The following is a 16,480-nucleotide window of genomic DNA, read 5'->3' as shown; positions in this document are numbered from 1 at the left end:
CACACACACACACACACACACACACACACACACACACACACCCCCACCCACCCACCCACCCACCACCACCCCCCCCCCCCACCCCCAGTGGCCCTCCCCGAGTTGGGGGGGGGATGGGACACTTTTGAAGTTTGAACCCAGTCTGCTGCCCCACCCAGCCTTTCCCTGCCCCCCAAGAATGGGGGGCAGGGCACCGTGGGGTCCCCCCCCCAACTACCAAAAAGCCACATCTGAAACAGGCCCAGTTGAATTTGCTCTTTTAATATATTTATAGATACAAAATTAGGCCTCTACCAGTGATAGGGCAGGAACCTCACTGCCTCTAATCAATCCATTTCCTCAAAAGTAACACGGACCAACGTCCCCCTTCTCGGTCCAGGGCGGGCAGAGATGACCGGCGGGGGGGGAGGGGGGCCCAAAGGTCAAAAACGAAAGGTGCAGAACACTGTGATATATGTACAGGGGCCCACCCCAGCCCCATGTTGGGGGGGGGGGGGAAGCAGAGGGGAGAGCGGGGGGAGTGTGGAGCAACGGGGCGGGGGGGGGGGTGCGGAGAAGCTGAGGACATTCCAGCCTTTGATAAGGAGGGAGGAAAAAAAAGGGGAGACGGGGACAGACCCTACCCCAAACACCAAGGCCCCCCAAACTCTCAGGGGGTGGGCACGGACCCTCCCCCGCCAAGCAGCCATAGCCACCCTGCCTTTCACCCAACCTGAGGAGGAAAAAAAGAGGAAAAAACAAAAAGAAAAGACCCACACACCTCCCCGGCCCCCAACCAGCACAGCAAAAGGCTCAAATAAAGCTTGGGGCGGGGGGAGAGGCTGGGGTGGGGGGTCGGAGGGGAGGGCACAGTGCAGGTTGCCCATCCCCACATCCTCACACCACACCCCGGGACGGTTCCCCCCTGCCCTCCCTCTAAAGCAAGGAGTCCAAAGTGCAATTCTGCTCAGGGTGGGAGGGCCGGGGTGGAGCGGACGGGACCGGACCACCAACTCAGGACGGCATGCACTGCACGCGGTCCGGCCCCTCTTCGTCCGAAGTGTCCGACGCGCTGGGGGACTCGTCCGAATCTCCGTCCGCGGCCCCGACGCCGGACTCTCGCCAGTGCTGCGGGGAGGGGGATGCGCCGGGCCAGGGGTCAGCGAGGGCCCCCGCCCGCCCGCCGCCGCCCCCCGCCCGGCCTCCCGGGAGGCGCCCACTGACCCGGTGGTGGCGGCGCTGGCGCAGGTGGTGCATGAGGAACCAGAGCATGTGGCTGTCGAATAGGTCCGTGTGGTGCAGGCTGTCCTCGTCCCGCTCCCTCTTGTTCCTCTTCATCACCTGCGGGTGGGTGGGTGGGTGGGTGGGAGGACTGACCGGGGGGGTGTCACTGGGTAGGCGGGGACAGGGTCCCGCCTTGTGTGTGCACGTGCCCGGGGTGAGGGTCTGTGCTCGTGTGTGAGGCCAGGGAAGGGGACCGCATGGAGGTCCCAGGTGCCTTGCTGCCCCTCCCTTGGAGTTCAGGGGGGCCCTTGCTCGGACTGGGGCTGAAGGCCTCTCCCCCCGCCCGCCCGCCCCCTCGGCCACTCACGTCCTTGAGCCCCGCCAGCTCCGTGGGGGCCTTGGCCGTGGGGGCCCAGATCTTGACGTCGTGGTCCAGGCCGCTGGTGGCCAGCACGGGCAGGTGGGGGTGGGGCTCCAGGCAGTTCACCTGCAGAGGGGGGCAGAACGAGGAGGGCTCGGGGACCCCTCCTCTCCTTCGCTTCCCCTTGCCTCCGGGCCCGGAGCGGAGTCAACAAGCTCAGTCGTCTCCACAGCGCAGGTGCCGGGTGGGGACGAGGCGGGGGACGGATAAACCGGAGAGGGACTGGGGACCCCAAGGACATCACACCGCCACCACACCCCCACATTGGCCCACAGGGTCCCCGGCCGGTTCCCAGCCCAGCCTGTCCAGGGAGGGTCTTTCCCAGCCCCCCCAATCCCCCCCCACTTGTGGCAGAAGCAGGTGGGAGGTGGGCCTGTCCACTCACAGCCAGGCTGCTGGGAGGGAAGTGCCTCTCCCCCAACTGGAGGGGCAGAGGAGGCCGGTGCGGGGGGTTGGGTGGAAAGAGAAATGACAGGATGGGAGGGAGGAAGGAAGGGTGGGCACAGGCCCGGGCAGGTCCCGCTTCGTGGGACGCAGCTGCGGTGCAGGGCCGGGGGCTTTGCCTTAGGTCCCCGAGGGTCCCCGGCCCCCCCAAGGCCGCGTCCTGGACGGCGGTGCCAGGTCTCCACCCTCAGGCTTCCTCTCTGAGGCCGAGGCCGGCAGGCGGCGACCCCCCTCTGCCCCTCCGAGCCCAGCCGGTGGCCTGGCGAAGGCGGCTCCTCCCCCCGCTGACTCAGTCCGGCCGGGAAGGAAGAGGGGTGGGCGGCCGGCCGGCCGGTCTCTCCGTGTCAGTCAGGAGCCGGCCCCTCCGGCCAGCGGGGACGGCTCCTCCTGCCTGCCCCGCCTCCCCACCCCTGTGGTACCAGCTGGGCCTTCCCACGGGTGGGGGGCGGGGGAAACGGACGGACGCGGGGGTGGACAGGCGGCGACCGGAACATCCCGTCCCCCCGCACTCACCACGCCGCCCTTGTCCCCCTCCATGAACTGGACGATCTGGCAGGAAGACTTCTCCCACAGGAAGATGTGGCCGCAGTCGCTGCCGCTCACCACGAACTCGCTCTTGGGCCCGTAGAAGTTCACGCCCTTCACTGCAGCCGACGAGAGCGGGGCGGGGGGGGGGCCCCTCCTCGTGTCACAGCCGCCCGGGGCCCAGCCTCTCCCTCGCCCCCGGGGCCGGCGGGGAGGACGGCCTCACCTGTGGCGTTGTTGCGGTGTCCCTTGTATCTCTTGACGTACTGGGCCCCGTCACTGTGGGACGAGTCGAAGAGGTAAATGTCTTCGTCGTTGTAGCTGGCCAGGAGCTCTGCGGGGAGGGAGGGACGGAGACAGAGACAGAGAGATAGCCCAGATGAGAAGGGAGGAGAGAGACGGGGCAGGGGCTTGTCCCTGGGGGCCACCCTCCATCGCCCTGCCACCTCCCCCCCCACCCCTGCCGGGGCCAAAAGGGGGTCGGGGAGGGAGGCCGGGCCCCCACGCACCGCTGCCGTCGTGACTGTACACCAGGCACGTGATGTTCGCTTTTGACTCGCTGGTCACCTGGAGCGAGGAGTAGAGTCGTGAACCCGGATAATAATAACAATGGCGTTTACTAAGCGCTTACTATGGGCAAAGCACAGCGCTGGGAAGGTTACAAGGTGATCAGGTTGTCCCACAGGGGGCTCAGTCTTCCCCCCCATTTTCCAGATGAGGTAACTGAGGCCCAGAGAAGTGAAGTGACTTGCCCAGTCACACAGCTGACAATTGGCGGAGCCGGGATTTGAACCCTCGGGCTCTGACTCCAAAGCCCGGGCTCTTTCCACTGAGCCACGCTGCTTCTCATGTCTATCTTCTAGACTGTGAGCCCACTGTTGGGTAGGGACTGTCTCTATATGGCGCCAACCTGTACTTCCCAAGTGCTTAGTGCAGTGCTCTGCACACAGTAAGTGCTCAATAATAATAACAATAATAATAATGATGGCATTTGTTAAGCGCTTACTGTGTGCAAAGCACTGTTCTAAGCGCTGGGGGGGGATACAATGTGATCAAGTTGTCCCACGTGGGGCTCACAGTCTTAATCCCCATTTTTACAGATGAGGGAACTGAGGCTCAGAGAAGCTAAGTGACTTGCCCAAGGTCACACAGCAGACTTGTGGTGGAGCCGGGATTCGAACCCATGACTTCTGACTCCCGTGCTCTTTCCACCGAGCCACGCTGCTTCCCCAATAAATACGACTGATTAATTGATTGATGTGACATCTGATGGCACTTCTGGGTCACACTGAAATGAACCTACTCCCCCCGCCGCCCAAAAAGCCCCCCACCCCACCCCTGCCCCCTGCTGAGATGATGCCTCCCCCCAACCCCGGCCCCCGGCCCCAGGAGGCAGGGGCTGAGGTGAGGCCGCCCCTCCTCGGGACCCCGCGCTAGAGGACGGAGGCTGCTGGCCCGCCTCCACCCGCCCATCCCCTCAGAGCCCCAGCCAGGGGCTCACCAGGTGGTGGGGACAGAACTTCTTCAGCACCCCGTTGTTCTCGTTCTCGTCCATCTTCCGCTGGTCGTAAATCCTAGGGGGGAGAAAGGGGTGAGCCCACCCTGCCCCCACCCCTGCCGGGGGGAGGGAGGGGGAGCTGGCCCACGGCCCGGCTGGAGCGGAGGCCTCAGCTCGCCCCGTCCAAGCTGCCCGTTGCCACCCCGGCCGGGCGGGCCCTGCCGCCCGATAGAGTCCGCGGTTCCCAGTCCCGGATAGAGACTGTGACCCCACTGTTGGGTAGGGACTGTCTCTATATGTTGCCACCTTGTACTTCCCAAGCGCTTAGTACAGTGCTCTGCATACAGTAAGCGCTCAATAAATACGATTGATTGATTGATTGATTCCCAGCCATGTGGCTCGTCTGCTCCCGCTGGCTCCCTCATCCCTGGCCTCTCCTCAGCGCCCAGCGCAGGGCTTCGCACCCGCGAGGCGCTCACTCGGCCCAGCCCTCAGCCGTCTCCCTCTGGCCCGGGATCACCGCTGCCCAGCCGCCGTCCGTCCCCTCACCTCACAAACTGGTCTCTCCCGCCCACGGCGAACTGGTGCGTGTTGGCCGGGTTGACGTAGATGGTGTACAGCCCCACCTTCTTCTCCTTCTCCTTTGTCACCACCAGCTTCCTGCCGGGAGCCCCCGTGAAGGCGCAACACACCGCTGCTTGGGCGGTATGGGACGCGGACGGGCCGGCGCGCACGCACGCACTCACGCGTGCATGCGAACACCACCTCCCTACCCCCTGAGGGGCTCACAGTCAGCCCAACACTAGCTGGGGGCTTGTTTTGTGTGTGTCTGCCAGTTTGGGGCAGGGGAAAGAGACACAGGGGCTCCACAGGTGGGTCAACACCGTGGTCCAGCCAGCCCATCTCCATGGCAACAGAAGGCTTGACGGCACCGCGGGCTGCCCGTCTTCCTGGTGTTCTCGTGACCCGGCCCGGCCTCCCAACGGGGAAGTGAGCCCTCCCCTCTTCCAGCGGCCCCAAGGGTGGCAGGGGGTGACGGGCGGCAGTAGCCAGCTCCGCTGTGTCCCCTGTGTGTGTGTGTGTGGGGGGAAATCCCAGTCCCCCATCCCCCCCCCCCGGGGGTCCCTTACGATGCCGGACGGTCCTGTCGGAGGTCGATGGTGAAGACAACGGCATCTTCGCCCGCAGACAGGAAAGTACACGGAGAGTCCGGCTCCAGGGCCAGCTGCGGGGTGGGAGAGAAGGGGGCGGTTGGGGGCGGGTCGACCGTGACCCCTGGAGGGGCTGGGGGCGGGAGGGGCTGGTGAGGGGGGTCGGGGCCCACCTTGTGCGAGGCGCCCTTGTGCTGGGCCACCCGCTTGGTGTTGCGGCAGCACTGGGTGGCCGACAGCTCCGCCACGCGAACCTGCCCGTCGCGGGCGCACATGGCCAGGGTCGAGTCGCCGCTGTTCGGGAGGAACTTGGCCTGCAGGGTAGGGGGTGGGGGAGAAACACGGGTGGGGGGGGGGGGGGGGCCCGGCCGGGAGCACAGGGGAACCAGAGGTGGCAAAGGGGTGGTTTAGAAGAGTGACCCCCGACCCGGCGGGGGGGGGGGGGGGGGAGTGGTTGCCAGGCTGGGGGCACAGAAGAGCATGGGCGGGGACTGGTTGGGGGGCAGCCCCCTACCCCTGAGACTGTGAGCCCACTCTTTTAGACTGTGAGCCCACTGTTGGGTAGGGACTGTCTCTATATGTTGCCAACTTGTACTTCCCAAGCACTTAGTACAGCGGTCTGCACACAGTAAGTGCTCAATAAATACGATTGATGATGATGACCCATTGGGGGGGAACGAGGGCGGACGGGCGAGGGGGTCAGGAGATCGCCGGCCCGTGCGGGGGGCGGGGCGGGGGGGTCCCCGAGTGGGAGGATCAGGAGAAGAGCCGCCGGCCCCCACCTGGAAGACGTTGCTCTTGTGGCCGGTCTCGAATTCGAGGACGGGGCGGCGGCGGCCCCAGTCCCAGACGACCACCTTGAGGTCGTCGCTGCCGCTGGCCAGCCGCGTCCCGCGCCGGTTGAAGTGCAGCGTGTTGACGCAGCCGGCGTGGCCCTCCAGGCTGTGCTGCAGGCGGAACCGCTGGACGAAGGCCCGGGCCCCACAGGCCTCGCGGGCGAAGCCCCGGCCCGCCCCCAGCTCCCGCTGCCGCAGGGCCGCCAGCGCCCGCCAGCGCGGCCGCGGCAGGGCCCACGTCTCGGCCGCCGCCCAGGCCTCCAGGACCCGCTCGCCCTCCGCGTCCGGCCCGGCCGACTTCGGCTCCACTCGGATGCGGGGCAGCTCTTCGTCCTCCCCGTCCTCCTCCTCCTCCTCCTCCTCCTCCTCCTCTTCCCCGTCATCGTCATCCTCCCGGCCCCGGTCCTCCTCCTCGTCGTCGTCGTCGTCGTCCTCCGAGGGGCCGGGGCCCCGGGTCTCGTCGCTGACCGAATAGCGGCCCGTGTCTTCCATGCTGTCCTCGTCCTCGTCGTCGGGCGAGCTGTCGCCGCCGGGCGAGGGCCCCGGCCCGGTCCCGTCCTCCCCGCTCAGGCTGAAGCTCAGGTCCGAGGCCTCCGCCTCGATGCCCGACGACGTCTCCCGCCCCTCCTCCGCCCCGGACGTCTCCTCCGGGCCGCTGCTGCTGGACGGGCTGCCTGCGGGGGGTGGGCGCGGAAAGAGTCGGGGAGTCCGTTCTCCCCCCACCGGCTCCGACACCGAGCTCCGGCCCCCGGCCCTCTTACCGTTGGCCAGGTCGGCCTTCCCGTCCAAACCGGGCCCCGGGCTGGACATCTCGTCGGGTCTGCGGCCGGCTGGGCTCGGGACAGGGAGGGAGAGGGACCGTCGAGCGGGCGGAGACTGGCCCCTGCGGGGGAGACGGGGCGGTCAGGGGACTGGACCCCCGTGGCCCATGCCACCACACCCCCCACCCGCCCTCTTCCCTGGAATCCAAGGCAACCCTGCCCTGCTGCCCCCGGGGACTAGCTCTAGCGGGCCCCCACGGCCCACGAAGAGGGTCGGAAGGACTGGACGATTGAGCTGAGCTGGACCGCGGTCATATCCTGGGCCCGGTGGGCGGCCGGGAGGGAGCCCTGGGTTCCAGTCCCGGCTCTGGCGCTTGCCTGCTGTGTGGCCTTCGGCAAATCGCTTAACCTCTCTGAGCCTCAGTTTCCTCATCTGCCCAACTGGGAGAGGCTCCCCGCCCTCCGAGCCTCCTCCTCTGACCGTGCTCCCCAGGGTTTGAGGTTCATCTCATCAGCCATTACCCGCCCCTGCTCGGGGCACACGGCGAGCACCGCTCTGCAGCCCAACTAGCCGAGCTCCCCTCCCTCGACAGATTTGGACAGATTCGCAATGACCCGCCGAGCTCTAACATGGCTCCCTGGCGGTCCCTCCATCGTGGGGGTGAACCGACTGCCCCCCCTGGCCCCGGGCTGCCGGGAGCCAGCCTGGGTCCCGTCCCCCCGCACAGAGCGGCACAGGCACAGCAGGCCCTGGGGCGGAGACAAGGGGGTGATTGTGAGACCCGCCGCCTCCCTCCACCCAGGCTCAACGGCCTTTTCATTCCGGGCGGCCGGGGGCCCGAGGGCCCCGGGCCCGTCCCCGGGCAGGGCCGCGCCAGGAGCCTGTGGCCCGGCTCCGGGTTGGGGGAGGGGAGGCCTGACCCTCTCGGTTCAGGCCGAGGGGGAAGCGGGGGACGAAGCAAAGGTTCTGGTCCCAGCTCCGCCGCGGGCCGGTTGCTTCACCTCTCCGGGCCTCAGTTTCTCGTATGTAAAAACGGCAACGGGACGCCTGGTTTGGCTCCCTCGGACCACGAGGGTCCCGTACGGGGCCGGCCCCGAGAGCCGCCCGACTCCTCCGGCACGGTGCCTGGCACGCAGCCGGTGCTTTACAAGTGCCATCGCCACCTCCGCCACAGTAGCGCTTTGCGTGACCGCCCCCCCGCCACCGCACTGACTGGGACTACAAGTCCCAGCAGCCCACGGGAGCCACACCTCAAGGCCCCCTCGGCCTCCCCACCTCACCCACGTTTCTCTCAAACCCAGGTGAGGGGGGCAACTTCAATAGGGGAGCCCCCGCCCCTGCCCCCGGGGTCCAGACCCCCCACTCCCGAGCGCCAAGGCACCTTAGGGTGGGTATTGTGGCGCGGGGCCGGATGGCCGGCTGCTCGGCCCCGAGCAGTGGATAATGGGCCCCTCCGTTCTCCCCCGCCGCGCAGTCCTCGCCCGGCCGGGGGTCGGGGTGAGGGGGCCAGTCCGGTCACCCCGCGCCTCCATCCATCCTCCTCTGGCCTGGCCGGTCCAGCCCAGACCGTGGCCGCCGGGCGCCACCTCGTGGCCCGGCTGTACACCCGCAGGCCCGGAGGCCCGGGGTCTTGCTGGAGTGGGGGGCTCTGAGCCCCCCTCCTCGGCTAGCCAGGTTAATAGAAGGGCTCGGCTCTCCCAGCCACGCCACCGCTTGCCATTTAGAGGGGCACAGGTCGTTCACCGGGTCATTCACCATCTCCCGTCCCCCTCCCCACAACTGCGGGGGGAGGCACCAGGACCCGCACTCTACCATCACCGGGGCAACGGGTTATCAATCAATCGTATTTGTTATCATTAATAATAATAATTGATAATAATAATAATTGATATTGATATTTATATCATATTAATTAATATTATAATATATTGTATATGATACTGACATTAATATTAATTAATTTGTTAATTATTGATATTAATATTAATGATTGATATTAATGATTAATAATGGTGATGGTATTATTAACAATATCAATCGAATGTTTATTAATAATAATTATTATAATGGCATTTGTTAGCGCCATTAGTACAGTGCTAAGCGCTTAGTACAGTGCTCTGCACATAGTAAGCGCTCAAAAAATACGATTGATGATGATGTTAAGCGTTTAAGGTGATCAAGTTGTTCCACGTGGGGCCCACAGTCTTAATCCCCATTTTACAGGTGAGGGAACTGAGCCTCAGAGAAGTTAAGTGACTGGCCCAAGGTCACTCAGCGGACACGTGGCAGAGTCGGGACTCGAACCCATGGCCTCTGACTCCAAAGCCCGGGCTCTTTCCAATGAGCCACACTGAGCGCTTACTGTGTGCAGAGCACTGGACGAAGCGCTTGGGAAGTACAAGTTGGCAACATATGCAGACAGTCCCTACCCAACAGTGGGCTCACAGCCTAAAAGAGTTATGCGCTTATTAGGTACCCAGTGCTGCACTAAGCGGCGAGTTAGCTACTAGACTCGGCAGGTAGGGGTGGGCCCGTCCCATCCCTTCCCCCACCCCGTCCCATCGGTCACGGGCAGACCCTGACTCACCTCCTCCCTGGACTGTGGCTGTGAAGGTGGGTGTCGGCACAAGAGATGGGGTGGAGGGGAGTCACTGGGGGTCTGTGGGGGAGAAAAAGAAAGAGAGTGAAAAGGGGGATGGGGGCATTCATTCACTCATATTTACTGAGCACTTACTGTGTGCACGGCACTGTACTAAGCACTTGGGAAGTACAAGTTGGCAGCATACAGAGATGGTCCCTACCCAACAGCGGGCTCACAGTCCCTACATCTTCAGCAGGTTGGGGTTCAGCAGGAAAAGCATCCCCCCGGGACCCACTGGGGACAGCCCCCAGCAGATCCATCCACACAGCAACCCGCTTCCTTCCAGGGCCCCCCGGCCCCCTCCCACCGTCACGGGACTGGCAAATGCCATGGTAAATCGAGATGCTGTTAGGGGACGGGTTGGGGGTGGGGGGACCTCTCTGCCCACAGTTCAGCTCCGACAATCCTGCCCTACCAGCTGGAAGCTTCTGGTCAGCTCAGGACGGTGGGTCTGAACCGGCAGGATCGTGCCGGCCAGCACTCCCTGCCCCTGGGGTGAGGGGTCAACTCCGGATGGCCTGGGGGCAATGGTGGGCCTCAATTCTGTGACCAGTCCTGAGGCTGGGGCACCTCTGAGCAAGCCCCCCCCCCCACCACCACCACCACGGATGGGGATAGCAGCAGCAGGCATGGGGGCAGGGAGGGTACGGGGGAGTGCTATGCTTTGGGAGAGACCCACTACCCCCCGCGACAAGGCCAGACCTGATTTGACAGAGATGGATTGGGGAAATGAAGCAGGAGCTGGGGGAGCCAGGGATTTGAGGTGGGATTTTGCACACAGAGGCGGGAAGGGGGGAATTGAAGCCGAGAGTGCGGGGTCCAGACTGAAACAGGAGAACAGGCTGGGCTGTGTGTGTTCTGGAGGGGGGGGTCACAAACAGGCCTGGGGCCAGAAGCCTGGGAGCCCACTGTTGGGTAGGAACTGTCTCTATATGTTGCCAACTTGTACTTCCCAAGCGCTTAGTACAGTGCTCTGCACACAGTACGCACTCAATAAATACGATTGATTAAGCAGGGCCTAGGCCAGGGGGAGGAAAGTGGGAGGAAGCAAGACAGACAGGAGGAAGAAGCAGGGTCTGGCCCAGGACGAGCAGGGAAGGCTGGGGGAGAAGGACAGGCAAGAGTGGGGTGCGGGGCCCAGACTGGGGGAGCAAAGGAGGCTGGGGAAGGGGAAGAGGGACAGCGGGCCTGCAGCGTGGAGAGAAATTGGGGCTAGAGCAGCGTGGCTTAGCAGAAAGAGCCCGGGCTTGGGAAACAGAGGTCATGGGTTCCGATCCTGGCTCCGCCACTCAATCAATCAATTGTATTTATTGAACGCTTACTGTGTGCAGAGCACTGTACTGAGCGCTTGGGAAGTACAAGCTGTCAACATATAGAGACAGTCCCTACCCAACAGTGGGCTCACAGTCTAGAAGGGGGAGACAGAGAACAAAACCAGACTAACAAAATAAAATAAACAGGATAGGTACAAGTAAAATAAACAGAGTAATAAATATGTACAAACATATATACATATATACAGGTGCTGTGGGGAAGGGAAGGAGGTAAGATGCGGGGGATGGAGAGGGGGACGAGGGGGAGAGAAAGGAAGGGGCTCAGTCTGGGAAGGCCTCCTGGAGGAGGTGAGCTCTCAGTAGGGCCTTGAAGGGAGGAAGAGAGCGAGCTTGGCAGATGGGCAGAGGGAGGGCATTCCGGGCCCGGGGGAGGACGTGGGCTGGGGGGTCGATGGCGGGACAGGAGGGCTGAGTAGGTGCGAATGAGGTTGTCCTTAATGTAACTTGGTGATAACAAGGGCCTTTTCCCCGGGGTGGGAGGGGTGGGGGGGAGATCAGTCAGGACCGGACCGGGAAGGGGGGTTGGGGGGCACTAGAAGGAAGGTCGCTTAATTTGGGGGGGGGGGGGGTGGAAGCACGGGGCGTCTATGGCAGCGCTCGGAGGAGAGGAGACTTCCGGGAGCAGCGGGGCAAGAAGCAGGGCCTAGACCAGGGGGAGGAAAATGGGAGGAAGCAAGACAGATAGGAGGGAGAAGCAGGGCCCGGCCCAGGCCGAGCAGGGAAGGCTGGGGGAGAAGGACAGGCAAGAGTGGGGTGCAGGGCCCCACGCACTCATCTGCTGCGTGACCTTGACCAAGCCACGTAGCCTCTCCGGGCCTCAGTGATCTCATCTGCAAAATGGGGATGAACCCCGCGAGCCCTACGTGGGGCAACCTTGTATGCGCTCGGCAGACAACAAGCCTTAACAAACAATGACAGTTACGGCATTTGGTATGCCACGCGCTTACTCCGTGCCGGGTACTGTTCTAGGCGCTGACGCTGTAATGATGATTGTTATCAATCAATCAATCGTATATATTGAGCGCTTACAGTGTGCAGAACACTGGACTAAGTGCTTGGGAAGTACAAGTTGGCAACATCTAGAGACAGTCCCTACCCAACAGTGGGCTTACAGTCTAAAAGGGGGGGGGGCAGAGAACAAGACCAAACATACTAACAAAATAAAATAAATAGAATAGATATGTACAAGTAAAATAAATAGAGTAATAAATACATACAAACATATATACATATATACAGGTGCTGTGGGGAAGGGAAGGAGGTAAGACGGGGGCGATGGAGGGGGGACGACGGGGAGAGGAAGGAAGGGGCTCAGTCCGGGAAGGCCTCCTGGAGGAGCGAGGGGAGCGAAAAAAGGGGGGACGAGGCAGGAGGAGAGGCAGAGAAGCAGTGTGGCTCAGTGGAAAGAGCCCGGGCTTTGGAGTCAGAGGTCACGGGTTCAAATCCCTGCTCCGCCAACTGTCAGCTGTGTGACTTTGGGCAAGTCACTTAACTTCTCTGTGCCTCAGTTCCCTCATCTGCAAAATGGGGATAAAGACTGTGAGCCCCCTGTGGGACAACCTGATCACCTTGCAACCCCCCCCCAGTGCTTAGAACAGTGCTTTGTACATAGTAAGCACTTAATAAATGCCATTAAATCAATCAATCGTATTTATTGAGCGCTTACTGTGTGCAGAGCACTGTACTAAGCCCTTGGGAAGTACAAGTCGGCAACACATAGAGACAGTCCCTACCCAACAGCGGGCTCACAGTCTAGAAGGGGGAGACAGAGAACAAAACCAAACATACTAACAAAATAAAACAAATAGAATAGAGATGTACAAGATAGAGTAATAAATATGTACAAACATATATACATATTAAAGAAAGAAAGAAAGAAAGGGGGGCATTAGGGGGGAGGGAAAGCAGGACAGGCTGGGGAATCAATCAATCAATTGTATTTAATGAGCGCTTACTGTGCTAAGCGCCTGGGAAGTCCAAGTTGGCAACATAGAGAGACGGTCCCTACCCAACAGTGGGCTCACAGTCTAGAAGGGGGAGGCAGAGAACAAAACAGAACATGTTAAGTACAAGATAAATAGAGTCATAGGGGAAGGGGAGCCAGGCCGGGGGGAGGGAAGCGGGGCCTTGAGAAGCAGCGTGGCTCAGTGGAAAAGAGCCCGGGCTTTGGAGTCAGAGGTCATGGGTTCAAATCCCGCTCCGCCACTTGTCAGCCGGGTGACTTTGGGCGAGTCACTTCACTTCTCTGGGCCTCAGTTACCTCATCTGGAAAATGGGGATGAAGACAGTGAGCCCCACGGGGGACAACCTAATCACCTTGGATCCCTCCCAGCGCTTAGAACAGTGCTTTGCACATAGTAAGCGCTTAGCAAATGCCATCGTTATTACTATTAGTATGTTAACAGAATAAAATAAATAGAATAGCTATGTACAAGATAAATGGAGTAATAGGGGAAGAGGACCCAGGCCGGGGGAAGGGAAGCGGGGCCTTGAGAAGCAGCGTGGCTCAGTGGAAAAGAGCCTGGGCTTTGGAGTCAGAGGTCATGGGTTCAAATCCCGACTCCGCCACTTGTCAGCCGGGTGACTTTGGGCGAGTCACTTCACTTCTGTGGGCCTCAGTTCCCTCATCTGTAAAATGGGGATGAAACCTGTGAGCCCCATGGGGGACAACCTGATCACCTTGGATCCCCTCCCAGCGCTTAGAACAGTGCTTTGCACATAGTAAGCGCTTAGCAAATGCCATCATTATTACTATTAGTATGTTAACAGAATACAATAAACAGAACAGCTATGTACAAGATAAATAGAGTGATAGGGGAAGGGGACCCAGGCCGGGGGGAGGGAAGCGGGGCCTTGGGAAGCAGCGTGGCTCAGTGGAAAAGAGCCCGGGCTTTGGAGTCCGAGGTCGTGGGTTCAAATCCCGCCTCTGCCACTTGTCAGCTGGGTGACTTTGGGCGAGTCACTTCACTTCTCTGGGCCTCGGTTCCCTCATCTGTAAAATGGTGATGAAGACTGTGAGCCCCACGGGGGACAACCTAATCACCTTGGATCCCCCCTCCAGCGCTTAGAACAGTGCTTTGCAGGTAGTAAGTGCTTAGCAAATGCCATCATTATTACTATTATCATGTTAAGAGAATAAGATAAATAGAACAGCTATGTACAAGATAGAGTAATAGGGGAAGGGGACCTAGTCCAGGGGGGAGGGAAGCAGGGCCTTAAGAAGCATTGTGGCTCAGTGGAAAAGAGCCCGGGCTTTGGAGTCCGAGGTCATGGGGTTCAAATCCCGGCTCCGCCACCTGTCAGCCAGGTGACTTTGGGCGAGTCACTTCACTTCTCTGGGCCTCAGTTCCCTCATCTGTAAAATGGGGATGAAGACTGTGAGCCCCAAGGGGGACAACCTAATCACCTTGGATCCCCCCCAGGGCTTAGAACAGTGCTTTGCAGGTAGTAAGCGCTTAACAAAAGCCATCATTATTACTATTATTATGTTAATGGAGTAAAATAAATAGGATAGATAAGTACAAGATAAATAGAGTAATAGGGGACGGGGACCCAGGCCGGGGGGAGGGAAGCGGGGCCTTGAGAAGCAGCGTGGCTCAGTGGAAAAGAGCCCGGGCTTTGGAGTCCGAGGTCGTGGGTTCAAATCCCGGCTCCGCCACTTGTCAGCTGGGTGACTTTGGGCGAGTCACTTCACTTCTCTGGGCCTCGGTTCCCTCATCTGTAAAATGGGGATGAAGACTGTGAGCCCCACGGGGGACAACCTAATCACCTTGGATCCCCTCCCAGCGCTTAGAACAGTGCTTTGCACATAGTAAGCGCTTAGCAAATGCCATCGTTATTACTATTAGTATGTTAACAGAATAAAATAAATAGAATAGCTATGTACAAGATAAATAGAGTAATAGGGGACGAGGACCCAGGCCGGGGGAGGGAAGAGGGGCCTTGAGAAGCAGCATGGGTCAGTGGAAAAGAGCCCAGGCTTTGGAGTCCGAGGTCATGGGTTCAAATTCCGGCTCCGCCACTTGTCAGCCGGGTGACTTTGGGCGAGTCACTTCACTTCTGTGGGCCTCGGTTCCCTCATCTGTAAAATGGGGGATGAAGACTGTGAGCCCCACGGGGGACAACCTCATCACCTTGGATCCCCTCCCAGCGCTTAGAACAGTGCTTTGCACATAGTAAGCGCTTAACAAGTGCCATCATTATTACTATTATTATGTTAAGAAAATAAAACAAATAGAATAGATATGTACAAGATAAATAGAGTGATAGGGGAAGGGGACCCAGGCCGGGGGGAGGGAACAGGCTCAGTGGAAAAGAGCCCAGCCTTTGGAGTCCGAGGTCGTGGGTTCAAATCCTGACTCCGCCACTTGTCAGCCGGGTGACTTTGGGCGAGTCACTTCACTTCTCTGGGCCTCAGTTCCCTCATCTGTAAAATGGGGATGAAGACTGTGAGCCCCATGGGGGACAACCTGATCACCTTGGATCCCCCCGCAGCGCTTAGAACAGTGCTTTGCACATAGTAAGCGCTTAACAAATGCCATCATTATTACTATTATTATGTTAAGAAAATAAAACAAATAGAATACATATGTACAAGATAAATAAAGTGATAAGGGAAGGGGACCCAGGCCGGGGGGAGGGAAGCGGGGCCTTGAGAAGCAGCGTGGCTCAGTGGAAAAGAGCCCGGGCTTTGGAGTCAGAGGTCATGGGTTCAAATCCCGGCTCCGCCACTTGTCAGCTGGGTGACTTTAGGCGAATCACTTCACTAGGCCTCAGTTCCCTCATCTGTCAAATGGGGATGAAGACTGTGAGCCCCACGGGGGACAACCTGATCCCCTTGGATCCCCCCGCAGCGCTTAGAACAGTGCTTTGCACATAGTAAGCGCTTAACAAATGCCGTCATTATTACTATTATTACGTTAAGAGAATAAAACAAATGGAATAGCTATGTACAAGATAAATAGAGTGACAGGGGAAGGGGACCCAGGCCGGGGAGAGGGAAGCGGGGCCTTGAGAAGCAGCGTGGCTCAGTGGAAAAGAGCCCGGGCTTTGGAGTCCGAGGTCGTGGGTTCGAATCCCGGCTCCGCCACTTGTCAGCCGGGTGACTTTGGGCGAGTCACTTCACTTCTGTGGGCCTCAGTTCCCTCATCTGGAAAATGGGGATGAAGACTGTGAGCCCCACGGGGGACAACCTAATCACCTTGGATCCCCTCCCAGCGCTTAGAACAGTGCTTTGCACATAGTAGGCGCTTAATAAATACCTCATTATTATTATTGATCGGGGGTGGGGGGGGGGCGAGGAGAATCCAGGTCCGGGGGGGTGGGGTGGGGGGAGGGGTACGGACCGAGCGAGTCGAAGCGGGGGCTTCTGGGAGTCGTCGGAAGGGGGCGGCTACAGGCGCGGGAGGCGCGGGGGCCCCTGCGGCTGCTCCCCGCCCCACAGCCGGTTTCCGCCGGCGGCGGCCAGTCCGGGCCGCCCCGCCTCGCCCCCCCGCCGCCGCCGCCGCCGCCGCCGCCTCAGCAGCCGCAGCAGCAGCACCGGCAGCCTCAAGCCCGGCGGCCGCCATCTTATACTGGCCCGCCGCCGTCCGCCTCCACCGCGCCTGCGCCGCCGCGCTTTCCGGCCCCCGTTTGCGACAGGCCCCAGCGCCGCCGGCCGTTGCGC

General features: G+C 60.8%; 1 protein-coding gene across 1 annotated transcript; it reads right to left on the bottom strand.

The window, feature by feature from the left end:
- Positions 1 to 843: 843 nt before the first annotated feature.
- DCAF8 (DDB1 and CUL4 associated factor 8) lies at positions 844 to 16,278 on the bottom strand. The gene is made up of 14 exons (XM_038768851.1): positions 16,161 to 16,278; positions 9,428 to 9,499; positions 6,840 to 6,961; positions 6,025 to 6,752; positions 5,416 to 5,556; positions 5,222 to 5,316; positions 4,641 to 4,751; positions 4,095 to 4,167; positions 3,103 to 3,160; positions 2,820 to 2,927; positions 2,582 to 2,712; positions 1,571 to 1,690; positions 1,204 to 1,320; positions 844 to 1,107 (listed from the first exon to the last, which is right to left on the bottom strand). Exons 3-14 carry the CDS (start codon positions 6,886 to 6,888, stop codon positions 994 to 996), a joined length of 1,845 nt encoding a protein of 614 aa, XP_038624779.1. The 5' UTR covers positions 6,889 to 6,961; positions 9,428 to 9,499; positions 16,161 to 16,278; the 3' UTR covers positions 844 to 993.
- Positions 16,279 to 16,480: the final 202 nt, after the last annotated feature.

Source organism: Tachyglossus aculeatus, chromosome Y4, assembly GCF_015852505.1.
Source record: "Tachyglossus aculeatus isolate mTacAcu1 chromosome Y4, mTacAcu1.pri, whole genome shotgun sequence".
Classification (NCBI taxonomy): Eukaryota; Metazoa; Chordata; class Mammalia; order Monotremata; family Tachyglossidae; genus Tachyglossus; species Tachyglossus aculeatus.
This window is presented reverse-complemented; position numbering and strand designations above follow the sequence as displayed.

Bases quoted from the DNA above. Each gene is read 5' to 3' on its own strand.
- DCAF8 (XM_038768851.1), bottom strand. From the start codon at position 6,888: ATGTCCAGCCCGGGGCCCGGTTTGGACGGGAAGGCCGACCTGGCCAAC. The intron at 5,557-6,024 runs GTGGGGGCCGGC...CCTACCCTGCAG, and splicing joins ACAAGAGCAACGTCTTCCAG to GCCAAGTTCCTCCCGAACAG. The intron at 4,168-4,640 runs GTGAGGGGACGG...TCTCCCCCCTAG, and splicing joins GGGAGAGACCAGTTTGTGAG to GATTTACGACCAGCGGAAGA.